We start from the raw sequence: 21,328 nt of genomic DNA, 5'->3' as shown, positions 1-21,328 counted from the left end.
GTAATTGCGACCTATAAATCACGTTGTACTATAACAACTTATAACTTGCATGTAGTTATTGCGACTTATAAATCCTATTTATTCATCATATACGACTTATTCCCCTCTATTATCTTTTGCTTATTTTTTTTTTATATTCCTTCAAAAGCAACACAAGATTAAAAATTTTGAGCCCAAAAGTGCATTTTGGGAAAATTCGAATTCCATTATGTAATATTCTTTCTACCCCTCCCCCTCCTCCTAGTGATAAAGAAAATGCAGACAGAGGCACCTAATTTAAAATGGATATCTCTTCAAAATCAAATAATATCAAGAAGTAGTTTGGGTTGTGTGTGTGGTGGTGGTGGCGGTGGTGGGGGTTATACATGCAATTTGGACATAAAACTAATACATTAGCATCATCAAACGTAGGGCTGTTCATGGTTTGACGGAAATCGATCCAATCCGAAAACCAAATCAAACCAAACCGATTAAGTAAACCGATATTTTTTTGATTTGGATTGGTTTTGATTTTAAATTTTAAAAACCGATGATATTTGGTTTGGTTTTGGTTTTATTATAAAAAATCGAAAATTAAACCGAACCAAATCGATTAATTATATACAAAATTTAATTATTATTTATATACAATATAATATCTTTTTCAAAATAATTTTAAATATTTTATGCAATTTAATTGTTATGTAGAATTTTGGTTTATCCTACTTATATCTTAAAAGATTGTCTAGGCCCAAAACAATAGGAATCAGCCAATTTTCTTTTCCTTAAGAGACTTTAATTCTCTAACCCTCCGCACATACTTTTGCCTAACATAAGAGTTAAAAAAAATCCTACCATAAGAGTAAAGAAAGCAAACTCAAATTGCAGGACTACAGTGGCTAAAGCTTGAGAAAACAAACTTTTAGTTGTTTTTTTGTTCATTCTTTTCATATAAAGAGGTAAATAAACTTTCAATTCCGAAAGAAATATATAAAAAAATATAAATTTAACAAATTATTTTCAGACCGTGAACACCCTGATCAAAGCTACTAACCGACCTGTAATTGTAGGACCCAAATGTTTCTAACTCATTTGTTCATAGCTTCCCCTTCATATTCTCATTTTCCAGTGGAAAAGAAGTTTTCCTTTTTAAATCGTCTGTTCAACGTCATCATTCCCGATCATACACATATATAACATATACAATAAAAAGTCGATTGCATTTTTTAATGTCATGATATTTATATGCACATTTATTAAAGATCTTGACAAAATGTACCATTTTCATACACTAGGTACAGGGTACCTAAAAGGATATTGTGTAATGAATATGATATTTTATATTAGTTCCAGCAACTAATATAAAATTTTTGGTAGAAAGTGCCCTTTAAATGGGCCTACACTTTTCAAATTTTGATTAATCAGGTCAGTAATCTTTTGGGACTTTTGCATTTATATTCGGTTTGGGGTCACGATTCAACATATACTCACTTTTTTAAATTTTTTTTATAAATCTACCCACTTTTCAATCAATTCAGACTTATCCGGCCTGAAGTTAAAAAAAAATTAGTTTGAAGTGAAAAAAATTATACTTTAGATGCACTTAAGGCCAAATAGGTCTGAAATGCAATTAATGGTTTCATGCACTTAAGGTCAATAAGTCTGAAGTAAAAAATTGTACTTCATATGCACTTAAGGCCAAAATGTCTGAAGTGCAACCAAAGTTTTAATGCACTTAAAGCTAAATAAGTCTGAAGTGCAAATTGCTCAGAAATAGAAATTTGTTCTTCGAATTTTAACAATCTAATACCTAAATGTACTCCAAATGAGCTCAAATTTGAAACATAACCTCTAAATATCATCAACAACAAACCTCAATCTTCAATCCGTCAAAACAACAATAAATATAACGAACCCATTTTGCAATTAAGAAAAAGAAAAAGAAGAAACCCTAAGCAATAGTAAAAAATAAACGTCACAACAGTTCACCACTGTAAAACTCATAAACTACCTTAAAATATATTCACAAACACCATATAAAATCATTGTTAAGAAGAAGAAGAAGAAGAAGAAAAAGGAGAAAAATACCTGAAGTTGTTTAAACAATAGGTACAAGTTAAAAAAAATTTAAAAATTGGATACATGTTAAATGAGCGCGATCAAATAGGATGCCCCGTGCAATTGTTACTAAATTTCGATAAGGATTCTTACACAAGTAGCCGGTCAGATTCAATATTTATTTTTTTTAACCGGTATATATATTATTAATTATACACAATTATATATACACTATACATAAATTATATATACAATTATATCTTTTAATTATTTTTAGTTTAAGAGATTAGGTGGCGACTATTTGAGTTATTTTCTCTTTATACCCGATGATTAAACAAAAAATAAAGTAGTACCGACAAAAAACACAATTTGATAGAAGAAAAGAAATTAGGAAGAACAACGCGTGGACTTCACGAAATTTAGAAAGGCGTTTTCAACCAATCATTTTAAACGAAACAAACTAAGGAAAAGTCGGCAGACTTATAATTTAACAGAAGCTTATGATTGGATAATATATTCTTAAATGCTACACAACTACCCCTAAAGTCCCTAACAAGGGTCCCACTCTTGCCGCACGTTTACTAAAATAGCATGAATTCAAAAGTTTATCCTATACCCATTTTACACATTTAAATAATATTTTCCACCTCCTCCATGACCAAGTGTCAGTTAATCAGTCACTTCAATATTAATTGAACTTTGAAGCCAACCCCTTAATATCAAATTAATATTATACGTGTCGTTTAGTATAACCAATGGTGCGTTAGATTCTTTATTGTTTTATTACATACCTTAAATGATTTTTGCACTTTGTCTTCATTTATAAAGAGCAGTAGTATCAAGAATTGAGATTGGTCAGTAACTGTAGTTTGCTCGTCAAAATTCAAAAAGGAAAAAAAGTTAGAGTTTTTTTTTTGTCTTTCTTGATTTGGGTATAGAATGGAGGAAAAATATGAGCTTTTGAAAGAACTTGGTACTGGGAATTTTGGGGTGGCTAGGCTAGTTAAGGACAAGAAGACAAAGGAGCTTTTTGCTGTCAAATATATAGAAAGAGGGAAGAAGGTAAGTCTGCTTTTGTCAAAAAAGGTTACTTTTGTAATATTATCTTTTTGTTTGTAGATTTTGTCATTATTTTTCACTTTGTTAGGTTAAGGATTGTGCTGGATTTGCTCATTTGGTTGATATTTCTAGTGAACCCTTTACTTGATTAATTTTGAAATTTGTGTCATTTGTTCTTCCATGTAAAAACTTGAGCTTGATTTTAGTTTGGGAAGATTTTATACACCAGTTGCCTTTTCTACTTAACTTTGGCAAACAAATTAGGTGGCCTTTGTTTGAAGTTTCTGAATTTGCAAATCAGTTGTAACCACGAGCTCACAGGTTCGAGTCATGGAAGCCCTGTAGTCCAGCCCTTTCCCGGACCCCGTGCATAGCGGGAGCTTAGGGGGGGATGGCGATGTGTTTCAGATTAATTCCCAAGATATTCAACACTGATAGAACTGTTTAACTGAATTAGCTGTTCTAGCTGGAACTGCAGTAGTCTAATTTTGGTTAGTGATTAAACTATAAGCCAAGTATAAGAGGAGCAATTTTGGCCCATTGCAAAGAGCTTTTTAAGTACATTTTTCTCATCATTTACTAGGTTGTGTCAAGATGCTTTCAGCCTAATGTAACAGTTATTACTACAGTACTGTAGCAACGGTTATCTCCTTTGATTCTGTTAGCCTGATGTAACAGTTATTCTTTTCTTATCTCAGATTGATGAAAATGTGCAGAGAGAAATTATAAATCATAGATCGTTGGGACATCCAAACATTATCAGGTTTAAAGAGGTAAATACTTCCTTAATTTATACCTGTTTGTTATGAACTCGAGAAATGATATCTTCCCTTGTACCTGCTTTTGTAAGCAGAGTGTATATTTCAATAGTTCTGCTTAATTATGCAAAAGGGAATGCATATTGAGTAATTCCTTGCTGTTTTAAACTTAAAACTTCGACAGACAATTGGGTTGTTGTTGCAATTGCTGCTCCAATTACATAAGCCCCTCTTGAGTAACTGTAACATTGACTCTTAATAATGACTTTATGTGGAATATCAAATGACGAGTTCGTGGTGCTTAACCTTTAGTTGGAGCTCTTTGCTTGATCCAATTTTTGATGTTAGTGGGACCAATTGGATTGACTGTTTCTTGTCACGCTATCTGGTGTTGTTCGATGATGCTTTAGGAATGCTGAGAGTTGCGCAATCTCATACACCGGTTTATACTTGACAAGTCACAGTTCTGTATTCCATAATTAGCAGCATTAGTCTTACCTTAACATGCTGATTATGTGTTCAGTTTCCCTGCATTTGGTGCTGTTTCAAGCAATATTTGGTGCTGGCGCTAAAAGAAACTAATCTCTAATAGGGGTTGAGCTGTTTCGTCTGTATGGTATAAATATTGATCAAGGACCGAGGTTTCATTTTAAGTGTCCCTCCATTTTGTTGAGCATATATATTAGATTGATTGTCACAGCGATGGTATCTCATGGGCTAAAAGCATTAGTTTGATCCTTTATTACTTGTTATTTCTCTTTATTTTTAAAAATCTTACAATTCTTTCTTTCCATAGTTATTGTCATCTGTAACTTTCTTTTCTTGGCATCTCAACATCTATGGTTTCTTTCATTTAACAGTTAGTTACACTTGAAGATATGATTAGGTAAGTATAAGTGTACTCTCCGTAACAAAGCTTTTAGATGAGATGATTACATACTACAACATGGTATCATAGCAGTGATCTCTTGCTCCGTCATAGTTAACATGACTTCCTTTTTTTTTGGGTAGGTCTTGGTAACTCCATCGCATTTAGCAATTGTTATGGAGTATGCAGCAGGTGGAGAACTTTTTGCTAGAATATGCAGTGCTGGCAGATTTAGTGAGGATGAGGTTATACTTTTATCTCCGATTCCGTGTATTATACCTGTATTTGATGAGAATGAGATGTTGTACTTATCATCTTTGTATTTGTATCAATCAACGACAGGCTCGTTTCTTCTTCCAACAGCTAATATCTGGAGTCAGTTACTGTCATGCCATGGTAAATTTGAAATACATCGACGTTTAGTAACAATAGTCATGTTCTTCCTAGTGAATTTATAGTCTCAAGTCATACTTCTATTTTTCCTGTAGGAAATTTGTCACAGGGATTTGAAACTAGAAAACACTCTTCTTGATGGAAGTGCTTCACCACGTGTAAAAATATGTGATTTTGGTTATTCCAAGGTTTGTTCTTCTTTTCTCGTTGAGAAGCTTGCTTGCATTAAATCTAACATGATGTTATTTTAATTATATGTACTTTTTCATGCAGTCTGGATTGTTGCATTCCCAACCAAAGTCGACAGTAGGAACACCCGCTTATATTGCCCCTGAGGTCCTGTCACGAAAGGAATATGACGGGAAGGCAAGCTCTCTTCTTGGACCATGATCTGTTGCTACAAAAATCATTTTTTTTTGGTGTCAACAGATTATTTTCTTTATCGCCTTCGTGCCTATGATACCAGCTAAACAAAAAGCATTACATTGGCCTATAATATTCTACCTTATTATTTTCCCCTTGTAGCGACTACTGTAAAGTATGCCGATTTTTTACACATTGCTCCCATTGGGAACTGTAAGTAGGAACTTTAGGGAAACTTTTATTTCTGTATGGTGAAAGACTCATTTCGAGCAGCTTAAACTATAGAGACAGTAACTACTACCTTTGTAAAGAACTTGTTTGTTCATGTGGCCTTTAGAATATCTGAACGCGTGTAGTTACATGATTGTGTTCTTTTCCTGTTGTTTTTGACTTGAATATTCTGCTCATGTTATAGTAAAACATTTTCAGATAGCAGATGTATGGTCATGTGGGGTGACGTTGTATGTGATGCTAGTCGGAGCATATCCTTTTGAGGATCCTGAAGATCCAAAAAATTTCAGAAAAACCATTGGAGTGAGTTCATATTTTAATTTGATGTTTGACTAAGTAGGAATGTTTTGTCTCAAATAGGTACTTAAGGTTGTTTTATTTTGTTTTCAGAGAATAATGAGTGCCCAATACTCCATACCGGATTATGTACGAATATCTGCAGATTGTAAGAACCTCCTTTCGCGAATCTTTGTTGCAAATCCCTCAAAGGTAACATTCTCCTAACTCAACTACTCATCAAAAAGAAATAAAAAATAAATAAAAAAAGGGCAGCCAGGTGCATTAAGCTTCCGCTATGCGCGGGGTCCGGGGAATGGCCGGACCATAAGGGTCTATCGTACGCAGCCATACCTTATATTTTTGCAAGAGGCTGTTTCCACAGTTCGAACCCGTGACCTCTTGATCACATGGCAACCACTTTACCAGTTACGCCAAGGCTCCCCTTAAAAACAGAAAGAAAAAAATACTTAGCCTAGTCATGACTCGAGTATCGTTCAGTAACATAACATGTATTGCATCATGCACAGAGAATAACTATTCCTGAGATAAAGAAACATCCTTGGTTTTTAAAGAATCTGCCAAAAGACTTAATGGATGGTGAGCATTCCAAATATGAAGAGGCTTCAGAGCAACTACAACAGAGTGTGGAGGAAATCATGAGGATAATACAAGAAGCTAAGATACCTGGAGAAGTGTCAAAACCAGAAGGACAAGCTACTGCAGGGACAGCAGAACCAGATGATACTGAGGATGACCTCGAGTCGGAAATTGACAGCAGCAATGATTTTGCTGTTTATGTCTGAGGATGACATTATCAACTGGACTAAAAGAGAACTTCAGTATGTAATCTTGAGTTGTTTATTATGGTGTATAGAAGACTTAGTTATATTCTGGCCTACCGAACTATATTTATGAGTTCTAAGGTGTGCACTCAAATTGTTAGATGGATGTAATATTGCAGAAAACAGATTTCTATTTTGTACCTATCGATGATATTCTCTGCTCCTATGTGTTAACAATCAATTTTTCAGCTGAATTGATTTTAGTCTTTAAAGTCCTGAAAATTAGTAACCTTTCTTAGTGGACGTTTGGACATAAGAATTGTAAAATTTCAAAAAAAAAAAAAAGTACTTAATTTTTTTTTCAAGTAAAAATGGTATTTGATTGTGTTTGGACATGAGTATAATTTTGGGTTATTTTTTAATTTTTGTGAGTGATATGAGTGAAAATTTTGAATTTGTTTTAGTTTTTCAAATTTTTGAGAAATTCAAAAATTCAAATTCAAGTGAAGATTGAAATTTTTATGGCCAAAAACTAATTTCGAAAAAAGTGAAAAAATTCTTATGTCCAAACGGGCTCTTAGCTATTGTAAGTGAGCCACAACCTTTTTGGTTTAACCATTTGATATCCGAAGTCAACTGTCCCGCTAATGCAGGTCTTGTGCCAGGGTGCACACTAAGGGTCGTTTATTATGAGGTATAAGAAGGTATAAGGATTGTATAAAAATTTAATATCACCTTAATACTATGTTTGGTTAGTGAACCAGTTATAAGTTATCCCAGTGTTAATTTTAACACTGGGATAACTTATACCTTATAGAAGGTGGGGTAATTAGCACCGGTATAACTTCTACCCTTTTCTTAGAAATTATGCAATTGTCATTCTTAATACAACATACCAAACAATGAATAAACAACAATCCCAACATAACTAATCCCAGCATAACTTATCACAATATAACTTATACCGGTATAAATCATATTCCAATTAAACGACCCCTAAGGGGGTAAATCGCTTCCTACCAAAGTGTTCTCCATTCCCAGCTTTCTAATCCGAAACGTCTGGTTATGGATGGAGGGATACTCATCACAATCCACAGAGTACTTGCCACGACACGTTTGAAAAAAAGAAGAAGTGTGGTAGTAGTTACTGTTTGTTAAAACTCATTTACCTTCTCAAATATTTACTTTTTGAGAACTATGCATAATGCATCATCTATGCTACTTTGACCCCTTTTTCCCAGGCTAACAGAATGTTAATAATAATCAAATTAAGAGGGAGAAAGTAAAAAGATCTACCTGAGAGTACTAACTGTTTTATAAATATGTTGAAAGTTTTAAGTCTTGCCACACCCTGAAGTAATTTACCGCAGAAAATAATAAAATGCAAGCTTAACTAAAGAGAGAAATGTTCTGCCTCAGAGCATTCCCATTGACTAATTATATATCCATGACTCTGAGTGAATGATCTTCAATTAATTTATGCTAATAATTATCGAATATTCCTAACTGAGCATCAAACAATAAACTAGAAGCTACCTATTAAAAGATGCACAATAGTTTTTTGCAACTAAGGCTAGTTTATGAATACTATTTAGTAAAATCAGTTTGTGTACCTTGAAATTTTTATCTCCACCAAATATTTAACTAAGAAATATACCAAAATAGCAGAAACTGAAAAACTACACCTCAAGTTAAATCCTACGGTTCCAATTAAATCTAAAAATCAAACAACAACAACAAAAAATCCAGTATAATCCCACATAGTGGGGTCTGGGGAGGGTAGTGTGTACACAACCTTACCCCTATGATGATAGGCTATAATTACATATTTTAGTCGCTTATTACACTCAAATTTACTGCACTTTAATTGAGTTTGAGCTTTAATCGCTAGTGTCTTGCATTAATTGTGTGTTTTATGCCTTGTAGGAGTGATTCTGAGCTATGTAGATGTTATGAAATGAATTCAAGTGATTTGGAGCTTTGAAGTCTGAGTAAAAGCTCAAGGAATTAAGCCGGGATCGTGTTCGGGGGTCAACGGATGATAGTTAGAACAAATGAAGAATCGAGTAGGTATATTATGCACTGTCTAGTAAAATGCACATAAAGTTTTACTCAAAACTCCATTTGGGCTCCACAATATATGGTTGGAAATCTAACTCAAAGGGCTACAACTTTTATGTTTTATGTTTATCCAAATTTCCAACATAACAGGGTGAAAACTGCGCGTCAAGTGCGCGGCCGCGCTCGTCAGGCAGAATCAAAGTGGATATGCGCGGTCCAAGCGCGACCGCGCACGTCCTGTCCGTAATATGTGTCCTTTTTCGCGTAGGAGAAGGTGTAATTGTTTGGGCCCAACCCTACTTGGTATATATACATGGAAAAATAGTATTTTGAGGAGGTTGGACAAATTTGGGCCACAAATACGACCAAATGAGGCAGAAACACAATAGGAGCAAGGCGGAGAATTCTTCTACAAGTTTTTCCTTCCTCTTCCTATTTTTCATTGTTGGTTATGACTTTTAGTATTGTAGTTTTACATACTATTATGAATAGCTAATTTGTTATCTAGGGTTTTGATGGAACCTTTGGTAGGATAAATTCTTTTATGTTTTTATATAATTGAGTTGTAGTATTTTCTCTATTTGTTCAACTATATTATTCTTGTGGTTGATTGAAGGGCCTTCAATTAGTTGTGCTTATTTAGTATGCATTACTCAGGAAAGAGTGCATATTTAGGTGTTTGTTGAACAACATCACTCCTGACGTATGTGAGGAATCAATAACCAAGGGTTTAAAGGTGGGATTAGGGATAACGAAACCTTGGGTGCGATCTAAGTGAGCTGTAATTAAAGCCAACTAGCGTAACTCGGGAGACTTTGCCTAGTAAATTGTTGTAATTACTCGGGAGAGAATTACAACACGCAGAGCGCTCATGATCAGTAGAGAATACTTAGACGAAATTATAGAAAACATAGCGGGAAAGATTCCGACAATTGGGGAAATCATAACTCTAGACCTCCTTAATCTTTTCTACAACCTGTAGTATCTTTAGTATTAATTTATTATTTTAATTTGTTAGTAGTTAGTTAAACACAAGAATCTTAATATCTATAAGTTAGGAATTGTTCAAGCTTGTATTCTTGGTGATAGTGAACAACTGTAGCTAAGCCTTAGTTCTCTGTGGGATTCGACTCCGGACTTGTAAATCGGATTATCTTTGCAACTACCGCCTTGTCCTTTTTATAAGACATAGTTGGGCATGATCAAATTTTGGCGCCGTTGTCGGGGAACTAACGGTGTAGTTGTAGGTGTACATATTTCTAGGTTGCAAGTTTGAACTTTTATTTTTTTTTCTTGTATTTGATTATTTTTTAAAAAAAATATTTTTGATCTGAGAGACATGACATCTTGGAATTATGAGAGCTTTGATGTTGGTAATTCTACTTTTGATCCTCGTTATGCATATTGTGGAGGAAACCACGCAGGGCAAAATTATCAAAATATTTCCGAGAGCGAGTTATGTGCACCAACTCAATCTTATGTGTGGAATGTGTGTGATATTGTGGTGGTCAAGATGGTCACTTTCGTGGTTGTGCTTATATTTCTTATCTTCCCCCAACCCCTTACTTTGATGGTTCTTCTTTTTCTTGTGAAGTTAATAGGATCAAAGAACCCAAGTAAGAGGACCTGAAAAAGATCGAGGATATGCTAAAGTGCCTTATGGAATAATATGATGAAATACAACTGCGGGTACAAAGGCAAGGGGCAACTATGCACAACTTGGAGGCTCAAGCGAATAAATTAATTGAACCTTGTAAAGCGCAACAAGTTGATATTGTGGATAGTAGCCAATATGAGTATGAATTGGCTGCAGAAATTGCCATTATACTAGAGGATTTAAAAAAATACGAGGATGAGCTAGAGGATAAGGCCAGAGTAGAGTACCAACAATCAATCGAACTAGATTTTGAGGATGCCGATGTCGTAGAAGAGATACTAGAGTCAACCAAGGATATTGAGGATACATATTTAGTTGACTCCTAGTGTCATTAGTGTTAAGGATGTTGACAATCCCAATGTTTGTGTAGTTGAGCGCATTGGTCCACACTCCAAGCATTTTTTTCACATTGTGAATGGATGATGATATGAAAATAGAGTCGTTAAAGTGTGGGGCGGTTGGTTTGATTTTTGAGTGGAACTAATGAAATAAGGAGAAATGTGCACTATTTTTAAAAAGTAAGAGCCACATGAATAAATAAAAAAAGAAAGAAAAGGAAAAAAAGTTCTATTGTTGTGAAAAAAAATTCTTTGATAAGTGGTGACTCTTGATGCAATTGTGCTTGTGCTTAAAGAAGTATGGGGTAAAATATATTGATGTGAAGGCAGAGTTTGGTTTGACATAAGTATGAGATTTTAATGTTAAAGTATATGTATTAAAGTGCTTAGGGAGGTGTAGTCGCTCTTATATCTAAATACATCTACCCGTCCCGCAACCTACATTACAACCAAATAAAGTCTTACTTGATCCTAGGCTGAATGGGCTCGATTAGTAGAGTAATACACTACGGGCAAGCATATGGTGCATCTTTTGTGGCATATGAATGTTATTTCTGAGAGTGAGTGAATTCTTTCTATCTTGAGTTCCTAAGTATTCTTAAATTTTATTGTGTGAAACTACTCTCTTTTGTTGTGTGAGGGCACTTGATTTATGAAGGAAAGTTAATATCAGTGACCTTTATGGTAGAGTAAGTGGATGAGTTGTGAATAATGCGTGGTACTTGTGAGTCAAATCTTGAGGTGAAGATGTTACACTTTTGTGCTTAGTCTATTTTAAATATTCTTGGTGTGATGAGTCAGGAAAATTGTTTAAAAAAAGGCCGTGTCTATATAAAGTGTAGTTTGATTACTCGAGGATGAATAGAGAGACTGCTTCCAATAGACCCTCAGCTCAAAGAAGCATAAGCACCACATTAAAGAAGAGAAAAATAAGGATTGCGCCAGTTAGAAGCCATGTAAAAGCAACATAAATAACAACCAAATAATCAGGAGAACGCAATGAAAGAAATGACAGGTAGTCATAGAAATCTAATACCAACAAAATACTAAAGTACGTGCTAATATTACCGATATGATAGGGAGAACAGTAAACTAACTACCTTACTACCCTAATCTTCGACCTCCACACCTTCTTATCATGTCCTCGATCAGCTGAAGTTGCGCCATATTTTGTCTAATCACCTCACTCTAATTCTTCTTCGGCCTACCTCTACCTCTCTTAGGCTTCCAATGTCAACCTCTCACACCTCCTGACCGGAGCGTCTGTGCTCCGTCTCCTCACATGTCCAAACCATCTAAGTCTCGCTTTCCGCATCTTGTCCTCCATTAGGGCACTTCCACCTTGTGTCGAATAACTTCATTCCTAATTCTATCTAACCTTGTATACCCGTACATCCATCTCAACATCCCATCTCTGCTACTTTCATCTTCTGGACATGAGAGCTCTTGACTGGCCAACATTCAGCCTCATACAACATAATCGGCCTGACTACCGTTCTGTAGAACTTATACCTTTGAGTTTTGTTGGGACCTTCTTATCACACAAGACACCGGAAGCAAGTCTCCATTTCATCCATCCCGCCCTAATACGATATGTGATATCTTTGTCGATCTTCCCATCCCCATGCATAATAGACCCAATGTACTTAAAAAATTTTCTCTTATGGATGACTTGTGAATCCATCTTCACCTTCCCTTCCACTTCCTGAGTCATTCCAACGAACCTACACTCCAAGTATTACAGCTTAGTCCTACTCAACTTGAAACCTTTAGACTCAGGGTTTGCCTCCACATTTCTAACCTCGCGGCAACGCCGGCTCGCGTCTCATCAATCAATACAATGTCATATGCAAATAACATGCATCATGACACCTCCCCTTGGATGTGGCGCGTCAATACGTCCATTGCTAGGGCAAACGAAAAAGGTTTAAGAGCCGACTCTTGGTGCAACCCATCATGACTGAAAATCTAAAAATCAAAGTTTGTTAAATATTTGACGGAGACAAAAAAATTCCCACTTCTGGTAAATTTAAAGGACTAAAACTGCTCATGGGTATATTTAAGGGATCATTTTAAACCTACTTAAAACGCAGGAAACCATTGTGCCATTTCCCATTACTATTATTCTTGTTCACTCTCCAGAAGAAAACAGAGCCGATCCCGAGATTTTCCTCCAGCAATTAGTCCTTACCATCTCCTTCTCCGGAAAATCCATTTGTAAGTTCTTCTTTCTCTAATCTGCTTCTTATGTTTCCTATCTTCATTCCAATTCAAATTTCAGTCAAACCCTATTTTCTCTTTCCTTTCGAATTGGGTTTAATTGTTTTTTTAATTAGGTTGTTATGATGTGTAATTTCTGGATATCTGTTGTTAGGCGTTGGTAGTTTGTTCTAATTAAAGTTTAGAATCCTCAAAACTTGAAGCCCCACAGAAAAGAGAAAATTATAGGAGGCGGCATGGATTCAGGGGATTCATCAATGTCTAAGGTGTTTCATTTTTCATCTGGAAACCCTCGCATCGAAGAAACCAGGGGTGTCATGCATCTCTTCTGCAACGAACAACCTTCTTTTTCGTCTCAGTTACCTGTAAGTATTCGACGCAATCCATCCATTTCTGTTTTACTGATTGTAGCGTTTGTTACTATGCTGGAGGAAGACTTTTGGGCTTGTTTGATTGATTTTGTTGAAACTTAGTTTGTTTTCCATCTGAAAAATAAATTATTAAGTAGTGGAATGATACAGGCCCGAATAGAATAGAACAGAATACAATAACAATTGAAATGATTTCTTACATTCATGTAGTCAACCCCAACTACTTTCAGGTTGATGCAATAGTTGATTGATATTGATAGGTTTTTGTGCTCAATCTGATAATTTACATTTGTCAGATGCAATAGTTGATTGATACTTTCAGGTTTTTGACTATACATTTGTAGATTCACCTGATAGCTATGCATGAAGCTGCTTGACTTGTATGCAACTATCATATGTTCAAATTCTAGTAGCTTCTGAAACTTTGAATTGTTTGTTTCTTGTTTCCCTTAGTATACGGCATTTTGATTGCAATAATAGGTCCAAATTTTGTATTTTACTAAAGGTCAATATACGAGAGAGATACGCCAACCAAACACTTCAACCCCAAGCTAGTTGGAATTGACTAGATGAATGCTCACCATCCATGTTGATCCTTTAGAATTGAAATCCAACAACTTATCTAGTGCTGTTGTGTTGTCTTTAGGTGGGAAGAAAGCCTCTCCTCTGCGTGCTCAGTGTTCCGAATCACATGACATATGCAGACTTTTGTCAGTTTTGTGGTTCATTTGTTCAACATATGTTGGAAATGCGAATTGTCAGGTATTCTCTCCAATAATTTATGAGGTCTTTGTTTAACTGGTTGTCTGTGATTCCTTCTGAACTTTGGTGTCTTGTGCGAGGCTTTAGGAATGATGGAATGGAAGATTGTTACAGTATATTGATCAGGTTTGATGAGCAGAAAGCTGCAGACACTTTTCACAAGCATTTTAGTGGTAGAAAATTTTCATCTCTTGAGGTATGATTGCTCCAATAGTTCTCTCCTGCTTTGGCATCAGAATAAGTATCTCATAACATCAAATTCCAGTTTCATACTCCATTCTTGTTTTTGTTTCTTTGCTTGCAGGACGAGACCTGCAATGTGTTTTTTGCTGCCGATGTTCATTACACTGGTTCAATTGAACGCACCCAGTCCATACCTGCAAGCTCTACAGAGCAACCATTCTGTCCTGTTTGTCTTGGTATTTTTCCTAATCTAGTTTCAAAATGTTCAAATCTATTTTGGAAATGGCATATTTTGAAATTTGTAACTTCCTTATTCAACCACTAAGCACATCTAAAGTGAGATTCACTCCAAAATGTTAGAGATGTTCATCTTCATTCGTTCACTTTCCTCCAAAATGTTTGTAACGTCCATTTTAACCTCCAAATTTAAAAGTTTAACATTTGCAAGCAATTTCTTATATTACGTTTCCTTGTAACTCAGATTCATGGCACTTACGATTTGAAATGTCCTAAAGTAACTATTTATTCATATACACTGATAAAAAAAGGAAACTATCTATTCATATATGGTAGACGCATGCCAGATTGCTCTTGCAAGCATTTTAATGAAATCTAGTGTTCCTTTGCAAGCTGCGTTCATTTACCAAAAGCATACATCTCGTGTATGCACAATCAGTTACCGAATCTCATTATACCATGTTTCTAGGATTGAATATACTCTTACAGCTTGGACTTCATTTAAAAACTTACAAAGTCTTGGGTCCCTAAACTGATATGCCTTGGGGTGCTCAATTAGCTGATAATGCCTCTGTCCCAGTAACACTAAATCGGATCCTCTGTTCTCAAGGTTGTAGCCTTCTTGCACAAAAAGTATCATTATGATATCATGGTGGACCAAACTGCTCATGAACTTACTAGTCAGGCCATCAACCACGTCTGGCCTTACTTGAATTATGTTGGATGGTGTAGTCACAATCCTTGCATCATTCCATCATTCTTTACAAATGAATTCTGAAATCTTTCTACTGGATTTACTTATTTAATTAAGTAACCCTAACTTAACTCTTAGAAAACAAACTGGATACCAAACTGAAGTGGGTGGTCGGACAATGGTATCAAACAATATGAGTGTTTTGAATTTAAATTAAATAAAAATAAAATGAGTTGGTGTCAAACATGTGACCTGGTGGTGTAATATATTTTTGTAACTTTGAACAGAGGCTGAACTCCAAGAAGTCGTAGGTTATATATGTGTGCATACTAGTGTGTGCGTGCATGCGTACTAGTGTGTCTATATATCTTGTATGCTTCATGTGATACATAAACAACCGCTAGTCTGCTGAACAGAAAGTTACTTGTCACTTTAAACTACATTTACCAGATCAATGAGTTTTGGCTAATTATATGATGAAGCTAGATGATCCATTATAGTTAAAAGTTTTTCGTCTCAAAGCATTTACGAGTGATTCGAGTCACTTGATAGAAAATTGAAGTCCGTCGTCCATGGGGAATCTGGATATAACTTGTTGAGTGTGACCATTTCATCTAAAAGCTTAAGCTGTTAGAGAGAACACACTTTTATTTACTTAATTATGTATTCAAAACGCCCCTTCACGTGCGGGCTTGATTCTTCTTGATGAGTCAAGCACGTGAAAATTCTTTTTGATATTGGGTGGCGGTGAGACTCAAACCCAGGACGTCTGCCTTCTCTGATACCATATTGAAGTGTGTGACCATCTCATCGCTTAAGTTGTTGGGGAGAATACACTTTTATTTACTTAATTATGTCTTCAACATAACTCTTGTGCCACCTCTATGCTTCCTCTTGGATTTTTCAATCCTAAATTTCAGTTATTATTTAAAAAATTTGAATCAGTTTATTACAGAAGTTTCTGGCCACCGCTTCAATAAATGGAATGCTAACTAATCTGTTTGCCTTCATTTAGCATACTGGAAATTCAAGATACTGGAGAAGTCCTTGTTAATACTGTTTTGAGTTTAACCTTATAGATTAGTTTGGACTTTGGTATTTTATGAGGATGTGCAGCCTGAGATATCCAATGTTTAGCTGGATTATATTGGCGAGTTTCCTCTCATATGTATCTTAATTCCTATGCAATTTGCAGAGAGACTGGACCAGGATACAAGTGGAATTCTCACAACCATTTGTAATCATTCGTTTCATTGTTCATGTATTTCTAAATGGACAGATTCTTCGTGCCCTGTAAGTAATACCTTCTATCTTTCCACCATACGTTTGAGCTTCAACTTAGACATGGTCTCTGAACTGGTCTTGATGCTCTATTATTCATATTCATGTAAATGTCATGGACCATAACTTATACAGCTGTTTGTATCAGGCTTTTAGATTTAATCCAACCTGTAAGTAAGTATCATGCTGTTATTGATATTGTTAACTAAGTCTCTTACTAATGTTTGCATTACCGTATTGTCACATTGCCATGTCGTCAGTAATATTTGCTTCTAACATCCATTGTTCTGGTTGAATAATTGCTTAGCTTGAGGTAGTTCCTTATCTGCATTTTTATGTCTTTAATTACCGCACTTGTTTGCTTGAGTTTTCTGTCTTAAATTTTTTAAAATATGGCCTTCTGCAGCCTTTTCAAGATGAAATTAGGTCCACTTCACAATTTGCTTTGTGTGTGCATGTGCAATTTTAGTTTTCTATTGCACGTAAGTTTCTCGGGAATTTATGTCAAGTACTTTTGAGTCTTAAAATAGAGGAAAAGAGACACAAGTTTTAATTAATAGGTAGGAGGGACACATTTGTAATTAATGTTAATTATCTAAACACAAGTTAAAAAAGAGCCCGAAAATTTCTGTGTTTGCACTTAGGCCAGCTTGTGCGTATTTGGAGTATTCCACCATTTACTTGCTATCTTTTACCAGCATAGATATCGGGTTACTTTTCCCTCCGAGGCGTAGACAGATGGGAAGAGATTCCCTGGCTTTTTCTGTCTCTGCTTGGATTTGATTTCTAGCCACATCCTTGGGTGCTTCTTCGTATAACTTTGGCTAAGAGAAATGGTTTTCAGCATTTTTCTCACTTATATCTGGTATCAATTGCCTGGATTGGTGCGTATTCTTAACATAGGTTGTTTCTTCCTCTTCAAATTAGCAATGAACTCTGAAGCAAGTGTGGCTTATATTAGGGTTGAATTTTGATTAAATTGGCACTACAGTAAGGTTCTCAAAGTTGCAAGAGTTTTCGTTCTTTTACAAGTTACAATGACTTTCTTATATTCGGGAAGTTATTTGGTAAATCATCAATCACCTGATCAGATTAAGTTAGACCGTTTGAGGAGATTATATACCCCTGATGCTTAGTGAAGAAAAATCTCATGGACTTGAAAAAATATATATATCCGATAGCTGAAAACAGTATAAGTAGGGTTTATCAGCCTGATTAACAGTGAAGGAAGAATTCTTTTCCTTATTTAGTGTACTGAGAGTTAGGCTGGCTTTTAGATATCATATACCAGTGTTAGTTCGAAAATATGTTTTTCATGTGAAGTACTAATAGAAATGAGCTGATTCAACTTAATCATGTTCTCTCAGGTATGTCGATACTGCCAGCAGCAGCCTGGAAACTCAACGTGTTCTATCTGTCAATCACCAGAAAATCTATGGATGTGTGTTATTTGTGGTTTTGTTGGGTGTGGAAGGTAATAATACTATCTCTCTTGGTATTTGACTAAATTGATGTGAAGGCTGATGTTATCCCAAAACAATTTTGAAGAACTAAAAGATGAATGATCTTTTCACTGCTGGGTAAGTATAGGTTTTAGTAATTGATGTTCATCATGTTGATTTTGCTATAGATACAAAGAAGCTCATGCTATAAGGCACTGGAAAGAGACACAACATTGCTATGCACTTGAACTGGAAACGCGTCGTGTCTGGGACTACTCAGGGGACAACTATGTTCACCGTTTGATTCAGTCTAAAACTGATGGCAAGTTGGTTGAGCTCAACCACCATTGTCATCATGATAATGATGGCTGCTGCAGCTGCGAATGTGCTACAGATCCTGGATTTAGTGAGACTCTTGTAAACAGCAAAGTTGAAGCTGTATGTCTCTCTCTTCATTTACAAATGTTTTTTTTTCTTTTTTACTCTTATTCATCTAGTCAAATGCTTAATCTTTGAATGACTTTGGTCATTACTTGATCTGGGAATACTTGGTAATCTTCAAATTTTCTAACTGCAGATTGTGAACGAGTACAATGAGCTCTTGACTTCGCAATTGGAGAACCAAAAAATGGTTAAGCTTCTTACCTTTTAGCTAGATTGTAAGATTTCCTTTGTTTGTTAATCTGAATGTCTCCAGTGCTTTCAAGTTTATTCATTTGAATGCAGAGATATTGATCAGCAATTTAGGACAATGACATTCTATTTACCGTATTAACAGCTTTTGCTTTGATAATAGTACTTCGAGTCCTTACTGCAAGGGGTTGAAGAAGAAACTGATAGGGAAATTAAGGAAGCTGTTGAGAAAGCACTATGTCAGACTCCAAGGTTGATGAAGTTAAAAGTGCGTTTGGACAAATGCATTGAAGAGAAGAAATTTCTTGATGATGTGAGTTCTATTGAAGTCTATTGACTGTTATTGATCTCTGAGCTGTTACCAGTTTATCATTATTTAGCTCTGTATTCCCTTTTACAGCCATTTGATTTATCCTGATTTTGAACTTGAATTGTTTGGTGTTGAGCCCTCTAGATCAATGACAATCTTACCAGAAACAAGGAGATATGGGAAGCCAAGATATCAGAGATTGAAGAAAGGTATCATTCTTTTCCTTGGTTGTTGTGTCATCACTCTGAGGCAGTGGTAGGCAATTATTTTCTCAGAACTCTTCCATCCGACCAACCTGCTTTTCTTTAAATGTTTGTCATTTTATTTTCTGCAAAAGTGCTATAATTTTCAAACTTTGAGCACAGGTATATCACAAGAACTGCAATTTTGTACCAATTGATCATCAACTGTCATTGTGCATGTTGCTTCATCATGATCGTCTATGATAATAATAATAATAATAATAAGAAATAAACTCCATGAAGCTTTTGTAGTTTCTTTCTTATCAAATAACCATATTCTCTCAATGTTCCAAATCCTGCAGAGGCGTCAGGCATGTTGTCATTCTCTCAAAAAAATTTACCTCTTGCCATTTGACAAGAGGCTTTAATAATTTTTACAAGAATTGCTTCTTTCAGATAAGTATTGATTTTGATGAACTTGTTTTTGTTGCTGCGTTAACTGCATCTCATGGATCTGGTTCAAGGAGAAAAGAATCTGCCCCTAGTGTAAAATTGTAGCAATGATTTGGTTTGCTTGCAAAGTTGATGTACTTTATGCATTGTGGTTTTATTATGAGGAAAAGCTTCACTCAGCCTTTGGCAGAGGTTTTTTGTCTTTTAGAGTTAGTGTTGTTCATGTAATGGATGATCTCTTTCTTAGACCATCTTGACGTACATATTGGCCTTCATATTATCCCAGAATTGCTAAATTACTTCCTAATCTTGTCAAAATATATCATGCTGCTGCTCTCATGTAATATCATATTGTATCTTCTAACATCTAATTTTTAGGGAGAAGAGGAAGTTGAAAATAAAGGATGAGAAGATACAAGAATTGGAGGAACAGGTAACTTGACATAACCTATCATGGAAAGTGAACTGGAATATCATATTTTTAGTTGTTGTCGATGAGTAAATCTGATTGCTATTATGTTTGAGTTGCAGCTTGCAACTGTGATGGCATCCATCGAAAAGGAGAATGCAATTCAAGAGATGCCTTAGTCTAATGATGAAATTAGGGCAACAAGTGACCTGGAGTCGAAGCCAATCGAAAGAGTAGCACCTTGAAGTTGTGTCGGGAGAAGCAGCGGGGATCATAAAGTAGTTATTTTAGGCAGTGTCTTACAAATGTGAAAATACATATCTTGTATATTGGAAGGATATTAGGTGTTGTCCAGAAAACTCTCTATAGTGGCCTCAATCGAAAGTAGTTCCCAGCTTTTAGCCGTTGATTATGGTTAACCTCTTTTGTTTATGAATGTATCGAATCGAAAGGGTAACACATTCGTGAAGGATCTTCAATTAATTGATGCTAAACATGTATCGAATACTATTATCCAAGTAATAAACCAGTTAACGTACCCTGTCATTCCCTAGTCTATTATTCTCAAAAATATAAGTAAACCTTAGCAGCCTGAGTTAACATACAAGTTCATCCAATCCACTAAGTTTGGCTCAGACTCATTATATTTGTTTTAAAAAAACCACTAAATAAGGAAGTACAAATAATAAATATCGATCAATAAATCAATGAGTTATGGTAGAACTTCACACTCAACTAATAATGTTCAAATCCTGATTTCGACTTTATTAGCCGCCCGCACTCCACACAGTTAGCAGAGAGAAACAGAAAGATGCAGGGCAAATCTCAAACTAATTAACTTCGGCATTATTCTTATTTTATTACACTAGTTTTAGGATACGCGCGTTGCACGTACATTTCATATTCATGAGTATTTTTTTAAGCAATATATAATAATATATTAAAAACTGTGCTTGAGTTATAAATAAAAATATAAATTCCTGAAATTAATAAATATTGATCCTCTATAGCTAACTCAAAAAAGCAAGGTAAAAAGTAATACGATAAGGTCAGCAAAATGACAAAAGACAAGATCTTTTTTTCTTTGTCGTGAGCAAAATGCAGATTATTTCATTTCTTTAAGCAATAAGTAATACGATATGAATTATTTTCAATAAATTTTAAAAGAATAAGTTACTATTGCAAAAATTTGAAACCAACAGCTATAGTTTGGTTTTAAAAAACATGGGAACATATAAGTGTAGAAATACAAAAGAAAAGAAATATACAAATTGTGATCCAAAAGATTTAGATCACAAAATTTTTGATTGCTATAGTTGATGTAT

General features: G+C 35.1%; 2 protein-coding genes across 5 annotated transcripts; both read left to right on the top strand.

Annotated features, from left to right (window-relative positions):
* The first annotated feature begins 2,912 nt into the window (after positions 1 to 2,912).
* LOC107780983 (serine/threonine-protein kinase SAPK3-like) lies at positions 2,913 to 7,047 on the top strand. Its single transcript, NM_001325305.1, is given in 9 exon segments — positions 2,913 to 3,099; positions 3,795 to 3,869; positions 4,866 to 4,967; positions 5,065 to 5,118; positions 5,211 to 5,303; positions 5,389 to 5,481; positions 5,908 to 6,012; positions 6,100 to 6,198; positions 6,516 to 7,047. Coding segments are annotated over 9 exon segments (1,020 nt in total). The 5' UTR covers positions 2,913 to 2,976; the 3' UTR covers positions 6,792 to 7,047.
* Positions 7,048 to 12,912: 5,865 nt separating this feature from the next.
* On the top strand, positions 12,913 to 20,539 carry LOC107780984 (BRAP2 RING ZnF UBP domain-containing protein 2). Of its 4 annotated transcripts, none has more exons than XM_016601613.2 (13): positions 12,913 to 13,043; positions 13,250 to 13,411; positions 14,064 to 14,179; positions 14,267 to 14,375; positions 14,484 to 14,598; positions 16,489 to 16,586; positions 17,942 to 18,048; positions 18,205 to 18,454; positions 18,594 to 18,647; positions 18,813 to 18,962; positions 19,104 to 19,168; positions 19,973 to 20,027; positions 20,126 to 20,539. In XM_016601613.2, exons 2-13 carry the CDS (start codon positions 13,283 to 13,285, stop codon positions 20,180 to 20,182), a joined length of 1,305 nt encoding a protein of 434 aa, XP_016457099.1. In that variant the 5' UTR covers positions 12,913 to 13,043; positions 13,250 to 13,282; the 3' UTR covers positions 20,183 to 20,539. The 4 variants fall into 4 exon arrangements, with proteins under 4 accessions (XP_016457099.1, XP_016457097.1, XP_016457098.1 ...); XM_016601611.2 differs by having other exon boundaries at positions 13,201 to 13,411; XM_016601612.2 differs by having other exon boundaries at positions 12,917 to 13,043; positions 13,232 to 13,411.
* The last annotated feature ends 789 nt before the right edge of the window (positions 20,540 to 21,328 follow it).

Source organism: Nicotiana tabacum, chromosome 1, assembly GCF_000715075.1.
Source record: "Nicotiana tabacum cultivar K326 chromosome 1, ASM71507v2, whole genome shotgun sequence".
Taxonomy (NCBI): Eukaryota; Viridiplantae; Streptophyta; class Magnoliopsida; order Solanales; family Solanaceae; genus Nicotiana; species Nicotiana tabacum.
This window is presented reverse-complemented; position numbering and strand designations above follow the sequence as displayed.